General features: G+C 33.3%; 1 protein-coding gene across 1 annotated transcript in view; it reads right to left on the bottom strand.

Moving 5' to 3' along the window:
* The window catches only part of LOC129227964 (dynamin-1-like), a 57,590-nt gene that overhangs the window by 9,858 nt on the left and 27,009 nt on the right, over positions 1–20,723 (bottom strand). The window contains exons 9-12 of the mRNA XM_054862589.1: positions 19,558–19,693; positions 7,999–8,057; positions 7,748–7,886; positions 3,284–3,438 (exon numbers count right to left, since the gene is read on the bottom strand). Coding sequence (XP_054718564.1) covers positions 3,284–3,438; positions 7,748–7,886; positions 7,999–8,057; positions 19,558–19,693 — 489 coding nt within the window. The remainder of the gene's footprint in view (positions 1–3,283; positions 3,439–7,747; positions 7,887–7,998; positions 8,058–19,557; positions 19,694–20,723) is intronic.

The following is a 20,723-nucleotide window of genomic DNA, read 5'->3' as shown; positions in this document are numbered from 1 at the left end:
GAATAGGAAATTAAAATTCTTCCAGTATTTTACTATCCACAAGTCTAAAAACATTGAGTGGTGTCCTGTTTTCTAGGAGAAACCTTTTTTTAAAGTGTATTTTTGAACTACCCTAATGTACTAACACAAGTGAAGCAAATGACTGTAATAAACATTTAATGTAAATGTTGCATATCTAATTTTCAATAGCGAGGAGCCACTGCCTTACATCAAGTGAAAGAACTGCAAAATTAACAATTGTGGCATCTGTATCACAAAAATAAAGTTAATTGCTAAAATAATCTGAACAAAAAACTTATGAAACCTAAACTTTTTCTATTATTGCCTTCTACCCCTCCAATCCATTGAACTCAAAGCGCTTTTAGACTTTGGCCTGTAAAAAAATCATGCATCTTTTAGCTTCACATATTTACCCTGTTTGTTGCTCATAAAACAGGAGTGCCCCCCCCCAAGTTCAATGGCACCCCCCCCCCAATACTTCTGAACGCCTTAGCGCTTTTTTTTTAATTTTTAACACTCTTTTTTTATTATTTTTTTTACCTATTTATTTATTTTTAATTAGTATTGTTTTGAAAGAAAAGTGTGCTCGCTCCCCAATAATATACACACACAGATGAAAATAATAAAGTAAAATAATATGAGTAAATAATTTGAATAAAAATAAAGTAAAATAAATAATTAAAAAATCCCCCCCAAAAATTTTGATGGCGCAACTTGCGACATAATCACTCCTGTGGGCACCCGTCATAAAGTTAAATTTTGAGCATTGATCAGAAACTTCTCTGATGTGCAGATTTTTTTTTAATCGGATTACTTTTATTTAGAAAGAAAGAAGCGTATTGGAAGTCTTTAAAGATCACTACCAAAATACTAAAAGATTAGCGATACTTCTGTAAAAAAGAAACTTTCTAAGTTTAAAATTGTCTAATGAACTAAATTTACAAAACAAAATTGTTTAGAATAAAATACGATTTCGTTAATTAATTTAAAGAAATAATATAAAATATGAAAAGATTATTGCAGCTCATTAAAAACTTCAGTCGCACTCGCAGACAAAACAATGTACTGTGCATCATAACAACTTCAGAACTGCTGACGTAAACAAGCAGCGTTTAAACAGAGCCCGCTCAAAGGAGGATGAAAAGAAGTACCTTCTGCGCATGTCCGCCGCGGGCTGCTATGGCGCACGCGGCAATGGCAGAGAGTTGATAAAAAGAACTGCTGCAGGGGGAAGAAGAGAGAGGGGAATGACAAAATCACGAATGGGGGAAGGGAATGGCGGCGAAAAAAAAACAAAGCTGAAAGTTTTCTTTTTTTTTTTTTTTTTGACGTCACAGACTGCGGGCTGCGCAAGAACGATAGGAAATATGCAATTTTTCATTTTCCCTGACATTTCCCTGATTTTCAGCCATTTTCATTTTTCCTGACAATTCCAGGTTTTCCCGGTTTTCCCGGTGCGTGGCAACCCTGTGGGTGTGTGTGTGAAATCTATGCTTAGATGATCAATCACACCCATTCAGTGGCGCACACAGGAATTTTTCAAGGGGTGGGTCCAAGGTTGAAAGCCTTACTATTATATCATTCCCCAATACGTCGTCAAATATATCGACTAGGTTTTATCTATTCCCGAGAACGAAAAACAGTAATAAAAAAAATTAGATGAATGAATAATTAGCATTATTTAAGGAAATACACTTGAATAAAATAATTGAAAGCAAAATAATATACGCTTTTAATTTTCTTATAATGAAAAAAATGGATTCAAGTTCTCAGAATCTCATTTTACTCTGTAGTTACAAAGCTAAAAACATGATAATTACAGCGTACTCATTTATAATCACCATTCTGCTTCTTATTAGGAAAAATTTAAAATATTTTTAAAAATCTTTTAATACGAGGATTTTATTTTTTCACTTTTTGAACTGAAATTGTTTGAAATTATTTGACGTACAAAATGCATAGATAGTATTCAATCAGGGAAAAAATGCAAGACCTATGGGAGGGGTCCGGACTCCTTTTTGTGCTTTTGTGCGCCACTGCACCCACTCATAGTGTTTTTTTTTTCCTATGTTTTATAAAGATGTATTTGAATTTTTAAAAATATATTTTTACCTAAGCCGAAAGAGAAAGAGGGAGAGAGTGGAAATGTTACAAAACCAATTTTAGCATTTGAGAAAATAAGCTCTGTGTTTCTGAATGATCATGCAAAAAAAAAAAAGAATTAGCAATCAGAAGCAATTTTTTGTTTTGCGATTGAGTGTTTTATTAATTACAGAAATATTGTTTAAATTCCTCAAAATTTCGTGTTCAATAGTGCCACTTAGTATTAGAACGATTATTCCTCAATATTTATATGTTCTCTCGTTAGAACCAAACCGAAACGGTACTCAAATTTATCCTATGTCCACAAACGATGCACACATTGAATTCTAGTAATTAAAGGTGGTGCTTTCTGTTGAATAAAATGATTAAATGCCTCACGTTACGTTGGTTTTTCTGACTGTAACGATACAGCTGTAAATGTAAATACTTACAATTACCCTTTTATCTTTTTCCTTTTTCCCCTTTTTTTTACGATGTAATAAAATGTTATTGAGCCTCTAAAGTACAGTGGTGCGAACTGCATATTCCTATAACAATGTGGTTGGTTTGTTTGTTGATGTTTTTTAAAAATATGTTGAAGACTTTACGGACACCCTGTAAATAAACGAAAGGTTAAGTCATGACACTTTCATTACTAGAATATTCGTGTGGTTCCCTGGTAAGTAATAGCTCGGCATTTATAGGAAAGTTACAGAAGAGAGCTTTATGATGGCCACAAAACAAACTAGTTCAGTAAGTTGCGAACATTGAAACTGGCAAGCCAAGAATACATATCAGTGCCTCAGAGCCAGAAGCACGTAAGTCACATTATGTAATTTTACAGCAGAGAGGAAAAACTTTTCTCTGGTGCATGCCAAGGATGGGACTCGCATTTTTTCAACTCTGGTAAAAAATTAAAAGCATTTCTTTTTAAAGAATTACTTTCACATGGCTCGATGCGGAATAGGCTTCAACTTACAACGCACTATTGAACGGAAAAACGCAACTCTTCGACTTACATCAGTTAGCTCCGAAGTACAGATATTTCCATAGGCATTGGAAAAATTGGCGTTCTTCTTAAAAAGATTGGCCACCCCTACCATTCTTAGAAAAAATGAAAAATTATGCTGCATTCCAGTACAAGGTACATGAAAAGAAAAAAAAAACAACGAAAAAAAAACAAAGAAAAAAAACGACTTACTCTTCGGACTTGAAGTCTGGATGAGCAATGTTTGAATAGAACATTTCAGCATCAATATGCTCTTTTAGTCGATTTTGGGTTTTCTCTGTTTCTTGCTTAATAAAGGAGCAGATTCTGAACAAGACTTCATTTTTCAAAGTGGGGTAAGAATCGAGCTGCAATAAATATTTTTTTTAATGTTATTACGATAAAATAAAAACTATTGTGAGAAAATCATCACAGAATTCGCAAAAGACCAAGATATGATGAGGTATACGGTATATTAGGTGAATTCTCAGATTGAAAATTAAATTGAAACTGCTTTTGTAACACAAAGCAGATTATTACCAAAGTAGGCTATTAATCACAAAGCAGATTGTTACCAAAGTAGGCTATTAATCACAAAGCAGATTGTTACCAAAGTAGGCTATTAATCGCAAAACAGATTGCTACCAAATAGGATTAATTATCAAAAAACAGATTGTTGCCAAAGAAGATTATTAATCACAAAGTAGATTGTTACATATGAACAAGTATTATCATTGCAAGATGATTAACGGTGGAAGAAGTTAGTTAATTAATACGACAACAATTCCACTCATTTTACGTCGTATGAAACATTGAGAAGAGATAAAGTGGAGGGAGTGAAGATTCTCATTCATGAAACCAAGACACTAAGTCACGTGACAGATTTTAAAGCAAATCATTGGAAGAAACCAGGTTTATTTCGCTTGTTTCATGCAAAGCGTGCCAACCATTCGTCGTTGTTGAGTCACGTGACTTGGAGTCTTTGGGTCAGCTTTTGCTGAATCAATGATTGGACTTGTACAATGAACACTCGGTCGCCAGCAAAGAAAGATGAACTCACACAGTTAGTAAGAATTCTCACAGTCAGAATTTACCTCCGGAGAGGAGGGTGCCACAAGTATTCTTACATTTTTATAAAATACCATATATTAGAATTCGCAATATGTGTTAAACCATGAGTTCTGGATATGGGTACAGCCTTGCTACAAGCTGAAATGACATTTTGAATAGGAATTGGCCAAATGAATCAATGTGGGTTGTTGAGGGTCACAACAATCCTATATATAAATATGTATTTAAAAGGGGAAAAAACTTTTTAGTCAACTTACACATATGACACACGACATCCAACATCCAGCAGGGTTGCCACAGAAGTTAAAGAATGAAATTCCCTCACATTTCCAGGTTTTCCAGTCGGTTTTAGGAAAAATTCCAGGATAATGTATGACAACTTACGTTATTTAATATAAATACAATATAATTTTTACTGTAAATAAACCTAATTCATTAACAAAAAAAAAATGCTTTAAAACATTATTGATCATTGTTATCATTATCTGGGTTAAGACAAACTTGAAATTTAACTACAAATGCTTTGAAAGGCCAGATAATTCCAATTAATGCTTTCATTTTTAAATCTCTTCAATTATGTTCTGCAAAAGTTTGTTTCCCTTTCAATGCAATTTTTATTACTCAAAACTTTTTTTCAGCACTTTCTTTTTTTACTCTTTTTCTTACTTTGCAACTTTTTCCTATTGCATAATGATATGTACTAGGGACCATTCCAGCCTAACTGAGCATATTATAAAAAATCTCATTTGATTTAAGTCTCCCTCCCTCATTACAGCATGAATAACAGTATTCCGTCAGTCCATAATGCTGCAAGACTTCTCTTTCAAATTTTTGACCAACATGCCCTTGCTGACACTACACTCTCTCCAAGTGGTGTGACATATTTTTAAACAACATTGATGTTAAAAAAAAATGTTCAAAATTAAAGCATTAATGTTTTAACAGAAACCACGATGGATGTTTCCAAAACATCGACAGTGCCACTATTCTCAACTGTAACATAAACATGGGAAAAAATTATCCTCATTGTGATAAAATCGTAACATCTTTCTTCGCCAAGAAGGATCTATAAAAATCATAGTTCATTCTGTTTCAAAAATAACAATATATGCTATAAATATTCTCTGCAATGATAATTCAATTTAAAATTCATATTCTTAATACAAAAGAATATAGAAAATTATTACACTATTCTTCTAAAATGGACTTTCAATTTTGCTTTCAAAAGATTTTTTACAAATCCTTTAGCTTTAAAAGCAAATGAAGAACTAAAAAATTTAAATGCTCAATTTTTAACAATTCAGTATTTTTACAAAAAAAATATGTAATTGCTAATTAACTCAATAACACATGAAATACACCGCCAGCTCAGTCAATTTCCGCCGAGGACTGCAGTTTCGTGCTTATTAGCACTCATCAGCCCGGCATAGGAGTGATTTAGCTGGAAGTGGAAAACCTCTTAAGGAAGCCAAGAGTGCCAAACTCAATAATAGTTAAAGTTTGCAAAAATAAATATATAAAGTCATTCTAATCCAGAATTAATTTAAATAACTTCCAACCGTTGAAATGATGGGAAAACTTCAAGAATGCATATGGACTGAAATCTCAAACACACTAAGCAATTTTCGGCAAAGTCACTTTCAAAAAAAAAATGTTCGCATCTTTCCCAAAAAAAAAAAAAAAAAAAAAAAAAAAAACAAGTTTAAACCTATAAAAGCTAAAATTTTAAGGCTTTAAACTTTTATGATCATTCATTTCATGAAAAAGAAAGAAAAAAAAGTAGAATGAAGGCTATTAAAATGCTAGTACGAATACACGTACTTTGCGAAAAATACTAGTAATGCGAGGCTTGATTTTTTTCCCAAAACAAGCAAAATAAAACGTAATGATATAAATCAGAGCTTCATAATTTATGTATGGATTGTTCTAAAAATTTATTTATTTATTTATTTTACTTATTACATTTAGTACTTAAAAATGAGCTTGGATTTTCTTCTTCTTAACTATCAGGAAAATTTGCTTATCTGGAATGCAATATTTAACGCACTTCCACATTTTTAAGCAACAGTTTCACCTATCAGATGCAAAAATTGAGAGAGATTCCCTAACATTTTCAGAAATTTCAATAATTTGTGACTTTCCCTGACAATTCCCTGACCATTTTAGGTGTTTCATTTTCCCTGACAATTCCAGGTTTTCCATAATTTCCAGGTGCGTGGCAACCCTGTCCAGTCCCTGGCATTCATTTAAATTTTGACATCTTGAAATCAAATTACTCTCAATCACGAACTGCAATAGAACCCTACTCGTTGGGCTTCTTGTTTCTACAAAAGGCTCTTATCGCAATTATGGTCGCGGAAAACGTAATTTAATTCAAGGTGTCAAAATTTAATTGAATGCCAAGAACTGGATGCTGGATGTTGTGCTCTGGAGGCTTTTGTTTTTTTTTTTTTTCCAAAAGAGGATTGTGTTAAGTCGAGAGGGTCGAGTACAGTCGGACCCCGATCAAAGGACCATTACCAAAATCAAAGAAACATTAACTACGACCAACTCAGAGAAATTAACAATTCGCAATTGCTCAAAAATCATACTTTTAAAGATCTAAACACTATTTTAGCTTGAAGATAGTGTTAGCTCTTAATTAAATTACGATAAATTAGCCGTCACAAATAAAATATCAGGACGCGTTTGATTGCCCGAATAGAAAAGATTTCTAGTCAGTTCTCGATACATAGTTGCATGTATCGTTACATTTGTTTGAAGCTAACTTTTGTCTTCCTTTGGAGTTATAACACCTTCACAGTTTTCTAAGTAATGTTCAAATAACAATGATACAAAGTACTCAACATGTGAAAAACTATTGTCATTTTCTCCTTATTGATTCTCATGCATAAGAAGTTACTACTTTTATTTAGGCGTAATCGAAGCACATTTTCAATCGTTTTAAATGTTCACACACATCAAAACTACTGGAAAATAAAGCTAAATGATCACTAATGTGCAAATATAGTATCAATTTTCTCCGTTAGATTTAAGAAGCGCACAATCAGCAGAAACTAATCGCAACAAACTTATTTTCGTGGAGCACCTTCTACTTTATGAGGGTAAACTACCAACTCACATCATTTGGAGAATCAGATAACTCAACTGCTTCTGACAAACTAATCAGTGGTGTTCCCATAGGGTATACTCCACATACGCCGTATACTCTCAAACATTTTTTAGAATTATAGCGTATACCCTCAAGCTTCAAAAATTTAAAATTTTCATTTATAGCTCATATTCCATCATCGCATTTTTAAATTCTCCTAAAGCAAAAAAATTATTTTTATGTTAACCACATTTTCCCACAAGTAACCGTATTTCTGTATATTTCTTAACAATTAACAAACCAACTCCTTTTAAACGCCTTATAATCGCATACACATATTGTGCATAATGGATTACTGGGAGTATACCCTCAGAAAAATTGATGAGAACATCACTGAAACTAATTATGAAAACAAGTTATTGCTCTAAACTCAACAAATGAGCTACATTTTAATTCCTGATCCACAGTTATTCAGAGTACTCCAATAAAAATTTCGATTTTTATTGACCACTCACCAATTTTGCTGATTCTTCGACAGCAGTGATTAAAACATCCATCACGCAATTAACAGATTCTTCAAGAGGCTCTTTGTAAAATTCAAGTAATTTTCCATTCATAGCATCCAGAGCAAGCGATGGCACTGATATAGAGTTTCTGTAAACGACCAAATATAAATATATTTATATATCAAAATTAATAAATTCAACTCCTTAAATCCCCCCTTTTTTCCCCTTTATCCTTATTGTATTTAATTGAAAACTCTTACCTGACACCGCATAAGTTGGCAACAAGAATGGTTAGCTCTTCCTCGTCTGGTATCAAAGACTATTGAAAAGAAGCAATAAGTTTTATACTTCATCAAGGCATTATTTTTTCAGTATCATGTAATTTACTACACAATTGAGCTAATACTTCAAAGCAGTGGTTGGAAAAACTACATTTTTTGGTAGAGAACTACAACTACAGCTACTTTCTTACAAATGTAGTTAACTACAACTACAACTACTTTTTTTAAAAAGTAGCAACTACAAACTACTTTTGAAATGTAGTCGCTACTTCGCTACTTTTCAAAAAATAAGTAAATAAACAAAAATAAAAAAAAATGAAATAAAATAAAATAAGTTGGTTTAGTGTGTCCCACAAAAAATGAGTCGATTTTTCAAGTCATACCCTCTTATATTTTTCCAGTTATGTCAAAATAATTTGAAAAAAAATTTTTCATATAATTTGTTGAATAACGGCAACCCGTGCCGACTTGCGTCTGAAAGTGTAAACCAGCATTTGTATGCTAGCTCACCCCCCCCCCTCCAAAAAAAAAAACTTTTTAAAAATTCGAAATTCCTGTTGATAAAACGTTGCCCCTAATTCCTACTCCCCACATGTACCACAAAAAATATTTATTCAAATTAAAAATCATTTGGATACCCCACACTTGGCCTAAAAATTATAATTTTCTTCAAATAATTAATTTTTTTCCTATTTATATATATCTTTTAAAAATTTTCACATGAATTTAAATAAAAAATCAAGTTCAAAAATTATTAGCGAGCTCATTTTCAGATCAACATTTTGAAAAGAGTAACAAAAAAAATAATACATTTGAAATGAAAAATTCAACTTAACCTTGAAAAAATCCATATCTTTGAGTAATTTTAACGCTAATTACCTACTTTACTGTTAATATTTTTCAGCTTGGTAATTTCGTAAAATTTACCATAAATTTTAAAAAATATGTTTCGAAAAAAAAAATTTTTTTTTTTGAAGAAAGTTATAATTTTAGGTCAAGTGTAGGGGATACCTTAATGTTTTCTAATTTGAATAAATGTTTTTGTGGTGCATGCGGGGTATAGGGGGGCAACGTTTTATCAACAGAAATTTCGAGTTTCTAAATTTTTTTTTTTTTTTTTATTTGGCACTGGTTGCAGTTGTTCAAATTATATGAAACTTTTTTACAATTGTTTTGATGTAAGCGGGAAAATATAAAATGGTGTGCGACTTGAAAAATCAATTTTCGATTTTTGGCGGACACCCTAATGCAAACACACACGGTAAGAGGATTGAACAAAAAAAGGTTTAGATTGACAAATTAAATTATTTTAACATGGAATATTACTAAGAATTATCTATTATTTATTTTTCGCCCCAAAATGTCCGTTATTCTTCTCTTACATAACACGTAATTCTCGTATTCATTGTAAGCCAGCAAGGGAAATTCAATATCATCCTCATCTATAACATTTACAGTAGCTTGAAAATTTAAGCTTCACGAAATACATATGTTATATCTTATATATATAAAAATCTCGTGTCACGATGTTTGTTCGGGGTAAACTCCGAAACTACTCAACCGATTTTTCTCAAATTTCATATCTATGTGTCATTTGGTCCAACTTAAAAGATAGGAGAGTTTTTATAATTTTTTATTGCAAATTTCATATTAATTATGCAATAATAGTGTGAATTAATTGTTTAGTTCTAAAAATTCTTAATAGATGGCGGTGTAAGTTAATTATTTGATATAACTCTAACATCGTATAACTTACTACTAAAAACACCATGATAAAAAAACTCAGAAATGCTGCTTAGAATTTCCATATAACGTTTCGGGATATTACAGGTTATTATTTACTTCCTGAGAAAATCAACTATATTTTTCAAAACGTTTCCTTGAATTGCTACAAATTGCAGATTTCACACCGTTGTGAAAAGTATTTTTCTCCACCAGTATCAAGATTAACTAGACGTATTAAATAGGTGTATCGGTTTCGGAGCGATTACGGTTCGTCCAGATTGACTCAACACCCAATGAGTGCGAAAAGATATCTGGATCACGAAACGTTGCAAGAGATGCAGAGGAGTTACATTCGAGCTACTTGCTTGAGAGTCTGTCTTCGCGTTGGCAATGCGTGTATTAATGCTTTGAGAGCTTTCTTAGAAAAGCAGGAATGTTCCAGGCTGTTATATTAAACCTGCGTTAGGCTACTCTGACGGTGCCAGAATCATAACTGCCTTTAACCAAGAAGACTACTGAATTCTTCAAAAATATTCCAGGTTAATTTCAGGAAGGTTAATGAATTTAAGCGGAAAACAATTATTTTCTTTATTTTGTTACCCAAGAGATTTTTAATAACATTAATTCTTGCAAACATACGTTCGCAACAGAAAAATGCAGTGACAATTGCATCGTCAGGCATTGCTGCTACTTTTTTAGATGGTAGACGAACAGCACATTCAGCTTTAAAGTTGCCTATTAGATATTCATAACAAACAAAACGTAATGTATAACATTACAGAAAGAAAGAAAAAAAAAAACAAAACGTGGTTTGGCTGTAGTGTTGCAAGAGAGTGAAATTATAATTTGGGATAAGTGTACTATGGCTCATGAGTAAAAGCATTCATTCGAAGCACATCCTAGGATTGTACAAGATTTGAACGACAACGATAAACTTTTAGGCGAAATCATCTGAATACTGTCTGGGGACTTCCGGCAGACATTACCAATTATTCCGATGAAATCAACGCATGTTTAAAACAATCGTTTTTATAGCGTAATGTCCAGATAATGCGATTGGCCATGAACATGCGAGTATAAACGCAAAATAATCTAATCGCACAAGTATTTTCTAAGCAATTGCTGAGTATTGGAAACGGTGAAATTGAACTGTATCAAAATATACAGTACAACAAAAAATTTAATTTTTTAAAATCATAATTGCCTCTGTAATCGCGCTGGTTTTGTAGCAGTTTTGTTTTCGGTAAACATTCACGAACAGATAGGAATATTTGTGGATCGTCAATTGTCGACTGTCAAATACATACCCTGATGCATGTCGCAAATTGTATTTATTGGTCGCACAAAGTCATTGGGAGTTGACACTTTCTAATGCAGGTTTGACATAAGGAGAAAATGTATTCGTCACCTGTTTAAAACAATTTTGACGACACATTACCCAACACAATCATTATTCTTTAAGGATAAACTATATAACTTTCACGTTTGAAGACGTATTTCATAAAGTTTAACAAACACACAAATGTCCAAATCCAGATTTTACACCAGAGATGAATATGAAGCTTTAGTTTTAACTGAACGTTTTTGCGTTTCAATTTCAAATTTGCCACTTAGTTATTATGATATGCCGTCACTTGATAGTTGGGCCACCGACTTAGTTTACACTGATTTGCAACGTACAACAACAGAGCAAAGACGCTGTCTTAGCTACAATTATTGCGAATAATGAGCCATTACTGACGGCTGGAAAAAAAAAAGCTCCCCATTGATGCTGAACAAGCTTATACAGTTGTTGATGAAAACAAAGCAGTAAACATTTCAACTGAATTTTTAAATTCCCTGGATACACCAAAAATGCGACTACACGATTTCCGGTTGAAAATTGGCTCAACAATTTACTCTTTTTCGCGATTTAAATACCTAAATTACGCAACGGTGCACGTTTCTTCATCAAAAGTCAGCAATTTTGTCGAGAAAGTTGAAAGGAGAAATGTTTGTGTTGCCACGTAATCCATTAATAACATCATAATTTTCAAACACATTTGAAAGGCTTCAATTTTTTATTCGTTTAGCTTTTGCAAAGACCATAAATGGATTTCAGGAACAAACAATGTCTTCTTTCGGTTTGGGCTTGAAACATAAATATGTCTCTTATGGGCAACCATATATCGCCTACTCTCACGTGGAAAGTTTTCATACTTTTCGTATTAGCAAAAGACTGGTTAAGCGAGAACATTGTGCACAACTTAGTGCTTAGACAGTTTTCAGTTTTCAAATAATAGAAACAATAGTTCGAAGTCAATGTTATCTACTTCATTGAAAAAATTTAATTTTTATATGTTTTTAATTTAGTTAGTGTATTTTGTAAAGAAGTTATTGATCACAAACTATAGAGAAAGCTGAGGTGAATAAAAAGTAGTGTAGAATCCAAAAGTGTATGGTGGTTTACACTTAGTTTCTACATTCGGTTATTTTACAATCAGTTTCAATATTTACTATCACTTTCAAGTTTTTTTTTTGTTTTTTTGCGGAAGTCATACTTACAAAATTTACTAATCGTAAGTATAATGCTTTTTCCATAGAAAATTTAGTTAGTACTTACTGAATTCAATAAGTACTTTCTTCAGCCTGCACTGTAAAAAAAAAAAAAAAAAAAAAAAAAAAAAAAAATCCGAAACGTTACTGAGTAAAAATTTTCGATACTTGCTTGCAGTTCTGGCTAAGCTTTGGCTATGTTTGCATTACTGCTTATAGAAGTTCCTTAATAAATCAGAAAGTTGCTAAGCTTTTTTTCGTATCCCTTCCTAAGTTTACACTCAAGTTCCAGAAACACGACGAACTTCAAACGGGAAGATCTTCGAATTTTTCAAGATGCTTCCGAGATGATTTCAGGAAGGTTATTAACTTTTATCGGAAAACTTTACGGGTTTTGGCATGACATGTTACTGGCAGAAATTGGCCACATCAGCTGCCCATAATTTTCAGGAACATTTAGGAATCGTTTTTACATTGAATCACGCCCATTATCAATCTCATATGTCTTAAAATCGGCTATACTATTTTAATCTCTATTAAAAATATTTATTTGATTCTATCAAAATAATGAGTAAAAGTTTATTTTAATCCAACTTCTTTGCCACAGCAACGCGTGGCTGGGTCAGCTAGTCTTATATATATAAAAATCTCGTGTCACGATGTTTGTTCGGGGTAAACTCCGAAACTACTCAACCGATTTTTCTCAAATTTCATATCTATGTGTCATTTGGTCCAACTTAAAAGATAGGAGAGTTTTTATAATTTTTTATTGCAAATTTCATATTAATTATGCAATAATAGTGTGAATTAATTGTTTAGTTCTAAAAATTCTTAATAGATGGCGGTGTAAGTTAATTATTTGATATAACTCTAACATCGTATAACTTACTACTAAAAACACCATGATAAAAAAACTCAGAAATGCTGCTTAGAATTTCCATATAACGTTTCGGGATATTACAGGTTATTATTTACTTCCTGAGAAAATCAACTATATTTTTCAAAACGTTTCCTTGAATTGCTACAAATTGCAGATTTCACACCGTTGTGAAAAGTATTTTTCTCCACCAGTATCAAGATTAACTAGACGTATTAAATAGGTGTATCGGTTTCGGAGCGATTACGGTTCGTCCAGATTGACTCAACACCCAATGAGTGCGAAAAGATATCTGGATCACGAAACGTTGCAAGAGATGCAGAGGAGTTACATTCGAGCTACTTGCTTGAGAGTCTGTCTTCGCGTTGGCAATGCGTGTATTAATGCTTTGAGAGCTTTCTTAGAAAAGCAGGAATGTTCCAGGCTGTTATATTAAACCTGCGTTAGGCTACTCTGACGGTGCCAGAATCATAACTGCCTTTAACCAAGAAGACTACTGAATTCTTCAAAAATATTCCAGGTTAATTTCAGGAAGGTTAATGAATTTAAGCGGAAAACAATTATTTTCTTTATTTTGTTACCCAAGAGATTTTTAATAACATTAATTCTTGCAAACATACGTTCGCAACAGAAAAATGCAGTGACAATTGCATCGTCAGGCATTGCTGCTACTTTTTTAGATGGTAGACGAACAGCACATTCAGCTTTAAAGTTGCCTATTAGATATTCATAACAAACAAAACGTAATGTATAACATTACAGAAAGAAAGAAAAAAAAAAACAAAACGTGGTTTGGCTGTAGTGTTGCAAGAGAGTGAAATTATAATTTGGGATAAGTGTACTATGGCTCATGAGTAAAAGCATTCATTCGAAGCACATCCTAGGATTGTACAAGATTTGAACGACAACGATAAACTTTTAGGCGAAATCATCTGAATACTGTCTGGGGACTTCCGGCAGACATTACCAATTATTCCGATGAAATCAACGCATGTTTAAAACAATCGTTTTTATAGCGTAATGTCCAGATAATGCGATTGGCCATGAACATGCGAGTATAAACGCAAAATAATCTAATCGCACAAGTATTTTCTAAGCAATTGCTGAGTATTGGAAACGGTGAAATTGAACTGTATCAAAATATACAGTACAACAAAAAATTTAATTTTTTAAAATCATAATTGCCTCTGTAATCGCGCTGGTTTTGTAGCAGTTTTGTTTTCGGTAAACATTCACGAACAGATAGGAATATTTGTGGATCGTCAATTGTCGACTGTCAAATACATACCCTGATGCATGTCGCAAATTGTATTTATTGGTCGCACAAAGTCATTGGGAGTTGACACTTTCTAATGCAGGTTTGACATAAGGAGAAAATGTATTCGTCACCTGTTTAAAACAATTTTGACGACACATTACCCAACACAATCATTATTCTTTAAGGATAAACTATATAACTTTCACGTTTGAAGACGTATTTCATAAAGTTTAACAAACACACAAATGTCCAAATCCAGATTTTACACCAGAGATGAATATGAAGCTTTAGTTTTAACTGAACGTTTTTGCGTTTCAATTTCAAATTTGCCACTTAGTTATTATGATATGCCGTCACTTGATAGTTGGGCCACCGACTTAGTTTACACTGATTTGCAACGTACAACAACAGAGCAAAGACGCTGTCTTAGCTACAATTATTGCGAATAATGAGCCATTACTGACGGCTGGAAAAAAAAAAGCTCCCCATTGATGCTGAACAAGCTTATACAGTTGTTGATGAAAACAAAGCAGTAAACATTTCAACTGAATTTTTAAATTCCCTGGATACACCAAAAATGCGACTACACGATTTCCGGTTGAAAATTGGCTCAACAATTTACTCTTTTTCGCGATTTAAATACCTAAATTACGCAACGGTGCACGTTTCTTCATCAAAAGTCAGCAATTTTGTCGAGAAAGTTGAAAGGAGAAATGTTTGTGTTGCCACGTAATCCATTAATAACATCATAATTTTCAAACACATTTGAAAGGCTTCAATTTTTTATTCGTTTAGCTTTTGCAAAGACCATAAATGGATTTCAGGAACAAACAATGTCTTCTTTCGGTTTGGGCTTGAAACATAAATATGTCTCTTATGGGCAACCATATATCGCCTACTCTCACGTGGAAAGTTTTCATACTTTTCGTATTAGCAAAAGACTGGTTAAGCGAGAACATTGTGCACAACTTAGTGCTTAGACAGTTTTCAGTTTTCAAATAATAGAAACAATAGTTCGAAGTCAATGTTATCTACTTCATTGAAAAAATTTAATTTTTATATGTTTTTAATTTAGTTAGTGTATTTTGTAAAGAAGTTATTGATCACAAACTATAGAGAAAGCTGAGGTGAATAAAAAGTAGTGTAGAATCCAAAAGTGTATGGTGGTTTACACTTAGTTTCTACATTCGGTTATTTTACAATCAGTTTCAATATTTACTATCACTTTCAAGTTTTTTTTTTGTTTTTTTGCGGAAGTCATACTTACAAAATTTACTAATCGTAAGTATAATGCTTTTTCCATAGAAAATTTAGTTAGTACTTACTGAATTCAATAAGTACTTTCTTCAGCCTGCACTGTAAAAAAAAAAAAAAAAAAAAAAAAAAATCCGAAACGTTACTGAGTAAAAATTTTCGATACTTGCTTGCAGTTCTGGCTAAGCTTTGGCTATGTTTGCATTACTGCTTATAGAAGTTCCTTAATAAATCAGAAAGTTGCTAAGCTTTTTTTCGTATCCCTTCCTAAGTTTACACTCAAGTTCCAGAAACACGACGAACTTCAAACGGGAAGATCTTCGAATTTTTCAAGATGCTTCCGAGATGATTTCAGGAAGGTTATTAACTTTTATCGGAAAACTTTACGGGTTTTGGCATGACATGTTACTGGCAGAAATTGGCCACATCAGCTGCCCATAATTTTCAGGAACATTTAGGAATCGTTTTTACATTGAATCACGCCCATTATCAATCTCATATGTCTTAAAATCGGCTATACTATTTTAATCTCTATTAAAAATATTTATTTGATTCTATCAAAATAATGAGTAAAAGTTTATTTTAATCCAACTTCTTTGCCACAGCAACGCGTGGCTGGGTCAGCTAGTATATATATATATATATTTTTTTTTCAAATTTAGGTTTGTTCATACAAAATTAACGAAATTTTCAATTCGCAAAATCATCGATATCTTCATTTTCGCGAAAATAAATGTTTTTACAGTGTTGGATCTCTTTGAAGTTTAAAACGTTCATCCACGGGACATTCCCGAGTCAGAAAAAACAAAGGGGTTACTAAATTGGCGGTTATCGCTAATTCATATATACTTTTCTTTTTAAGTCAAGCTCTATTCAATACAAATTTTGGCGAAATATGAAAATTACAATTGCAAACGAACTAATGGCGTCAGACAGATAGAACGTATGGCGTCAAAATGATATGCCAGAGGTCATCTCGTATTTTTATAAGTCTTATTTCTTATTGCATCCATTGATGTACTCGCGTAAGATTTGCTCGAGTCAAATTCGTTTAAACCGAATTGTTTCTTTAAAAAAAAAAAAAATCTTTATTAAAAAGTAGTTTTTAGAAATCGCTACAAACTACTATTTTTTTGTATCGAACTAACTACTCACTACACTACTCTTTTTTAAAAGTAGTGCACTACACTACAAACTACTGAAAAATGTAGCTACTACAGTAGCGTCGCTACTTGTAGCGCGCTACTTGTAGCGCGCTACTTCCAACCACTGCTTCAAAGCAGTGGCGTAGCAAAAGGGGGGGGGAGATGAAAACACCTCCCAGAGGCATTGGTTTTAACAGAAATGCAAATTCCAAGTATCATACAGTAGTTTCTGCATATAAAAGGGCTGTTTTGATTCCTTAAAAACAAAACCATGCAAAAAGTATTTTTGATCAAAAAAATCCCCCTCAGAAAGTATTTTTGATCAAAACATCCTCTCCAGAAGGTATTTTTGATCAAAAAACCCTTTCCAGAAGGTATTTTTGATCAAAAAATCCCCTTTCAGAAGGTTTTTTTTTTTTTTGCTGCTCTAAAAACTCGCTCCAGAAGGTATTCTTAATCAAAAAAATCCTCTCCAGTAGGTATTTTTGATTAAAAAAAAACCCTCCAGAAGGTATTTCTGGCCGCGCTAGTGCTTCAAAGTAACATTGACGCATACTTGAAACGAAAAGCCATGTTTAAAAATAATAAAAAAACCAAAATGTTGCTGTAGCCACTCCTCGGTCAACCGCGGAGAGATAGCTGATGAACTGGAAACGGTAACAGAACATTTCATTTTGTAATAGGTAGGATCAGCGAGAACGCGCAAGCAGTAAGAACTTAACTACGTGGTGCGTCCGTGCTTATTCTGAATGAAGTGATTCACTTCTGTCTACAGTCCATCCGCCATCTCTCAGGAAGAAACAACATTATAAACCGCCCTCCAGTTGAATTGCAGTTAACAATAAGAAAAAATAAAACGCTTCAATACTAAAAAGTTTGTGAGGGCACCCTGGATGCATAATTAATTTCTATGTAAACACTGTTCTATTCTCCATTTTTTCTATTTACCTTGTCAGAAATTTCTTGAGCTAACCGTTCTGCAAAATAAAAGGTACGTAAAAACGAATAACATTCATTTTAAACCCAGCTTAGTTACTGAGACAGTCATTAGATTATCAAGTTCAACAAGAAATTCAGCACATCCCTTACGAAGATACATACGTAAAATGAGGTTGTGAGAAAGAAAAAAAGGGATGTTAGTGGACATTTTCAAGTTTTGAGTGAAACGCGTTTAAAGATGAGGTTCTAGATAGGCTTTCATTGAAATTATTCTCTAAATCATGCAGTATAGCATTACCTACCAGGGCTACTAGTACTATCTCTAGCCCCAAGACAGAGGAGGAGTTCACCTATAATTTCTACTGGTTATTTCCAAATTTATTATTTTGCCACTTATGGGCCATTCATTAACTACGTAAAGGTCCCGAGGGGGAGGGGGTTGAAGAAATCTTTACATACCCTTACTTGGGGGGGGGGGAGGGTCCAAACCCATTCTTACGTAATATTTTTCAAGTCGATATTTTACATTAGAAATCGCGCGGTCAAGTTGTTTTGCAGAGATCGTATTTTATTTGTGTCTGGAAGATAAAAAACTTAGGTTGAGCTGTATTTTATTTGTTTTGTAAAGAATGAATGGTGTAAAATAAAATTTAAAAAAATCGCACTAGGTATGGCATGTTTTATTTTTAATTAGTATCGCATCATATACAAAAAAAAAAATGTCGAAAAAACATTTAGTCTAGATTCCAACTTTTTAGTAAATATTTCTTGATACAATAAGATTTAATTTAATTATAGTGAATTTAATAACGATTCCTGTGATACAAGATTCGTGGATTCGTTATTTTATTATTTTGGAAAACGAAATGGAATCTTACGTAAGAATAGCACCGGAAGGGGGAGGGGTGAAAAATCTTATGTACCCTTACATGGGGGGGGGGAGCAAAAAATTGCCAACACCTTCCTTACGTAATTAATGAATGGCCCCTTACGTCCATTTGCTTCTCACTGCCTCAAATGATGTTAGTAGTTTCTTTCAATAATGTTTTGGTTCATTTTGCTTTATTGGCTAATATTGGTTTAGTAAAGCCACTTTCAGGACAACCGACTTAACCAACATTTTGGTTCCAATAATGGCTCAGAACCCGCTCTGCTTAACGTATTAAAAATAACTATAGCCATAGAATGTGACTCTGATCATTTGAAGCATGACCTTGACAATGGTTACTTCTTTTTAAGGAGTTCAGGGAAAAGGGAACGTGCTACTTGCATTGGCGCTGATTTGAGTTGAAACGTTTTCGCAAAACTACCACTACGGAAATAAATCATCTCAACTTAACGCAATAACTTTTACACCCCTAAAAAGTAAACATTGTCAACATCAAGTTTCAATCTATTATTGCCACAATATAGTCTTCGCCTTCCATGTTGCAAACAAAAGTTACGAAGATCAACAAAAGCTAGTTTTGTGCAAACCTAACAAAAACTCAGTTTCCCGTTCCAAGAAGTATTAAAAATTTTTACTTCTTTATTTCTTTAATTTTATTAATTTACCTTTTGTGTTATCTTGTCTATTATTTATTTACTTGTTTTTCATTTTTCTCAGTTATTTTAAAACATGATTTATAAAAATATTTTGCTTTTATAGACTAAAATAATTGAACACCAATCATGCAACAAGGTCTGAAAAATGATTTTTTTTTCACTGAAATATTTTTGGCCTTCTAGTCAAGTAGTTCCACGCGGTACCTGTAACAAAACGTAAAATAAGTCACCGCCCTTTTGATAGTAGTTTTAGAACTTACCAATTCCAGTTTTTCCTGCACTCTCGTGTAGAGTATAAAATGAATTTGAGCTCCGGCAGTAAGCACGCGCATGTTAATACCTTCAGAATAACCCATCATTTTAACGTTCAAATCATCAATAAAGTTTTGAATTAATCTGAAAAAAAAAAAGTGTTTCATTAAAAGTCACTGAAAACTTGAAGAAAAAGAAACGTTGAATTTCAGTTAGTCAAAAGTGAAATACAGCTGAAAAAGGGTTTTGAGATTTTAAAAGAAGATACTAAAATTTTTAATGTCATTTCCTGGCAGTTCAAGACACTTGAAAACTTGAAATAAGAAATAATTTATTTTTAAAAAAATGAAATGCAAAACTGTCTAGTAAACCAGAGTTTCCCAAACTGTGGTCCGCGGACCTCTGGGGTTCCGCGAGTACATGCCAGCACTGTAAAAAAAACTGAAACGTTACTTATTATTTCTATGGAACGTTGCGGGATTTCACTGGTTTTCATCCATTTCCCTGTAAAATCAAGTATTGTTTCAAAAAAGTTTCCTGAACTGAATCAAGTTGCACCCCTCATTGATGCGAAAAATATTTTTAGCCACCAGTTTAAAGATTTATTGAGTGTGTTTATTCGGTGCATCGTCTTTACTTTTCATTACGGGCCGTCCAGGTTGACAAAGCACCTACTGAGGGCAAATTAGTCTCTGGATAGCTGCAGTCAATGGAGCTGCTTGGTTCTAACTTTCAATTCTGCCACAGCGCTCTTAGTAAATTCCAATCAATTGTACTAAATCTACCGAAATCCCTTTGGAAACTCTAGACTGACTTTAACCGGTGAGATCTCTATATCCTTCAGACAGATTTCGATTCCGTGTCACAACTGACTACAACTGTATTTATGTCGAGGGCCGCATACTAAGTGCCTTGCCTCCATTATTTTTTATACCGATAGATGGCAGCACCATCACCGGATCCAACAGTTAATGAGAATTTAGAACTAGACCAGGAACTAATAGCTACCTGGTGCTAGCACCCCCCAGAGGTATCGCTTCACTTGGAGGACATTGGGACCAGAGCATATTTAACGTCGCCCAGTCCCCTTTAATGACGACGGTGGATCTTCGACCATCGAGGTTCGAACTCAGGACCCTCCGGCCCCGAATCCGACACTCTACCGATCGAGCTA

This window comes from Uloborus diversus, chromosome 8 (genome assembly GCF_026930045.1).
Source record: "Uloborus diversus isolate 005 chromosome 8, Udiv.v.3.1, whole genome shotgun sequence".
Taxonomy (NCBI): domain Eukaryota; kingdom Metazoa; phylum Arthropoda; class Arachnida; order Araneae; family Uloboridae; genus Uloborus; species Uloborus diversus.
Note: the sequence above shows the minus strand (reverse complement) of the source record. Positions and strands in the feature narration are given on the sequence as shown.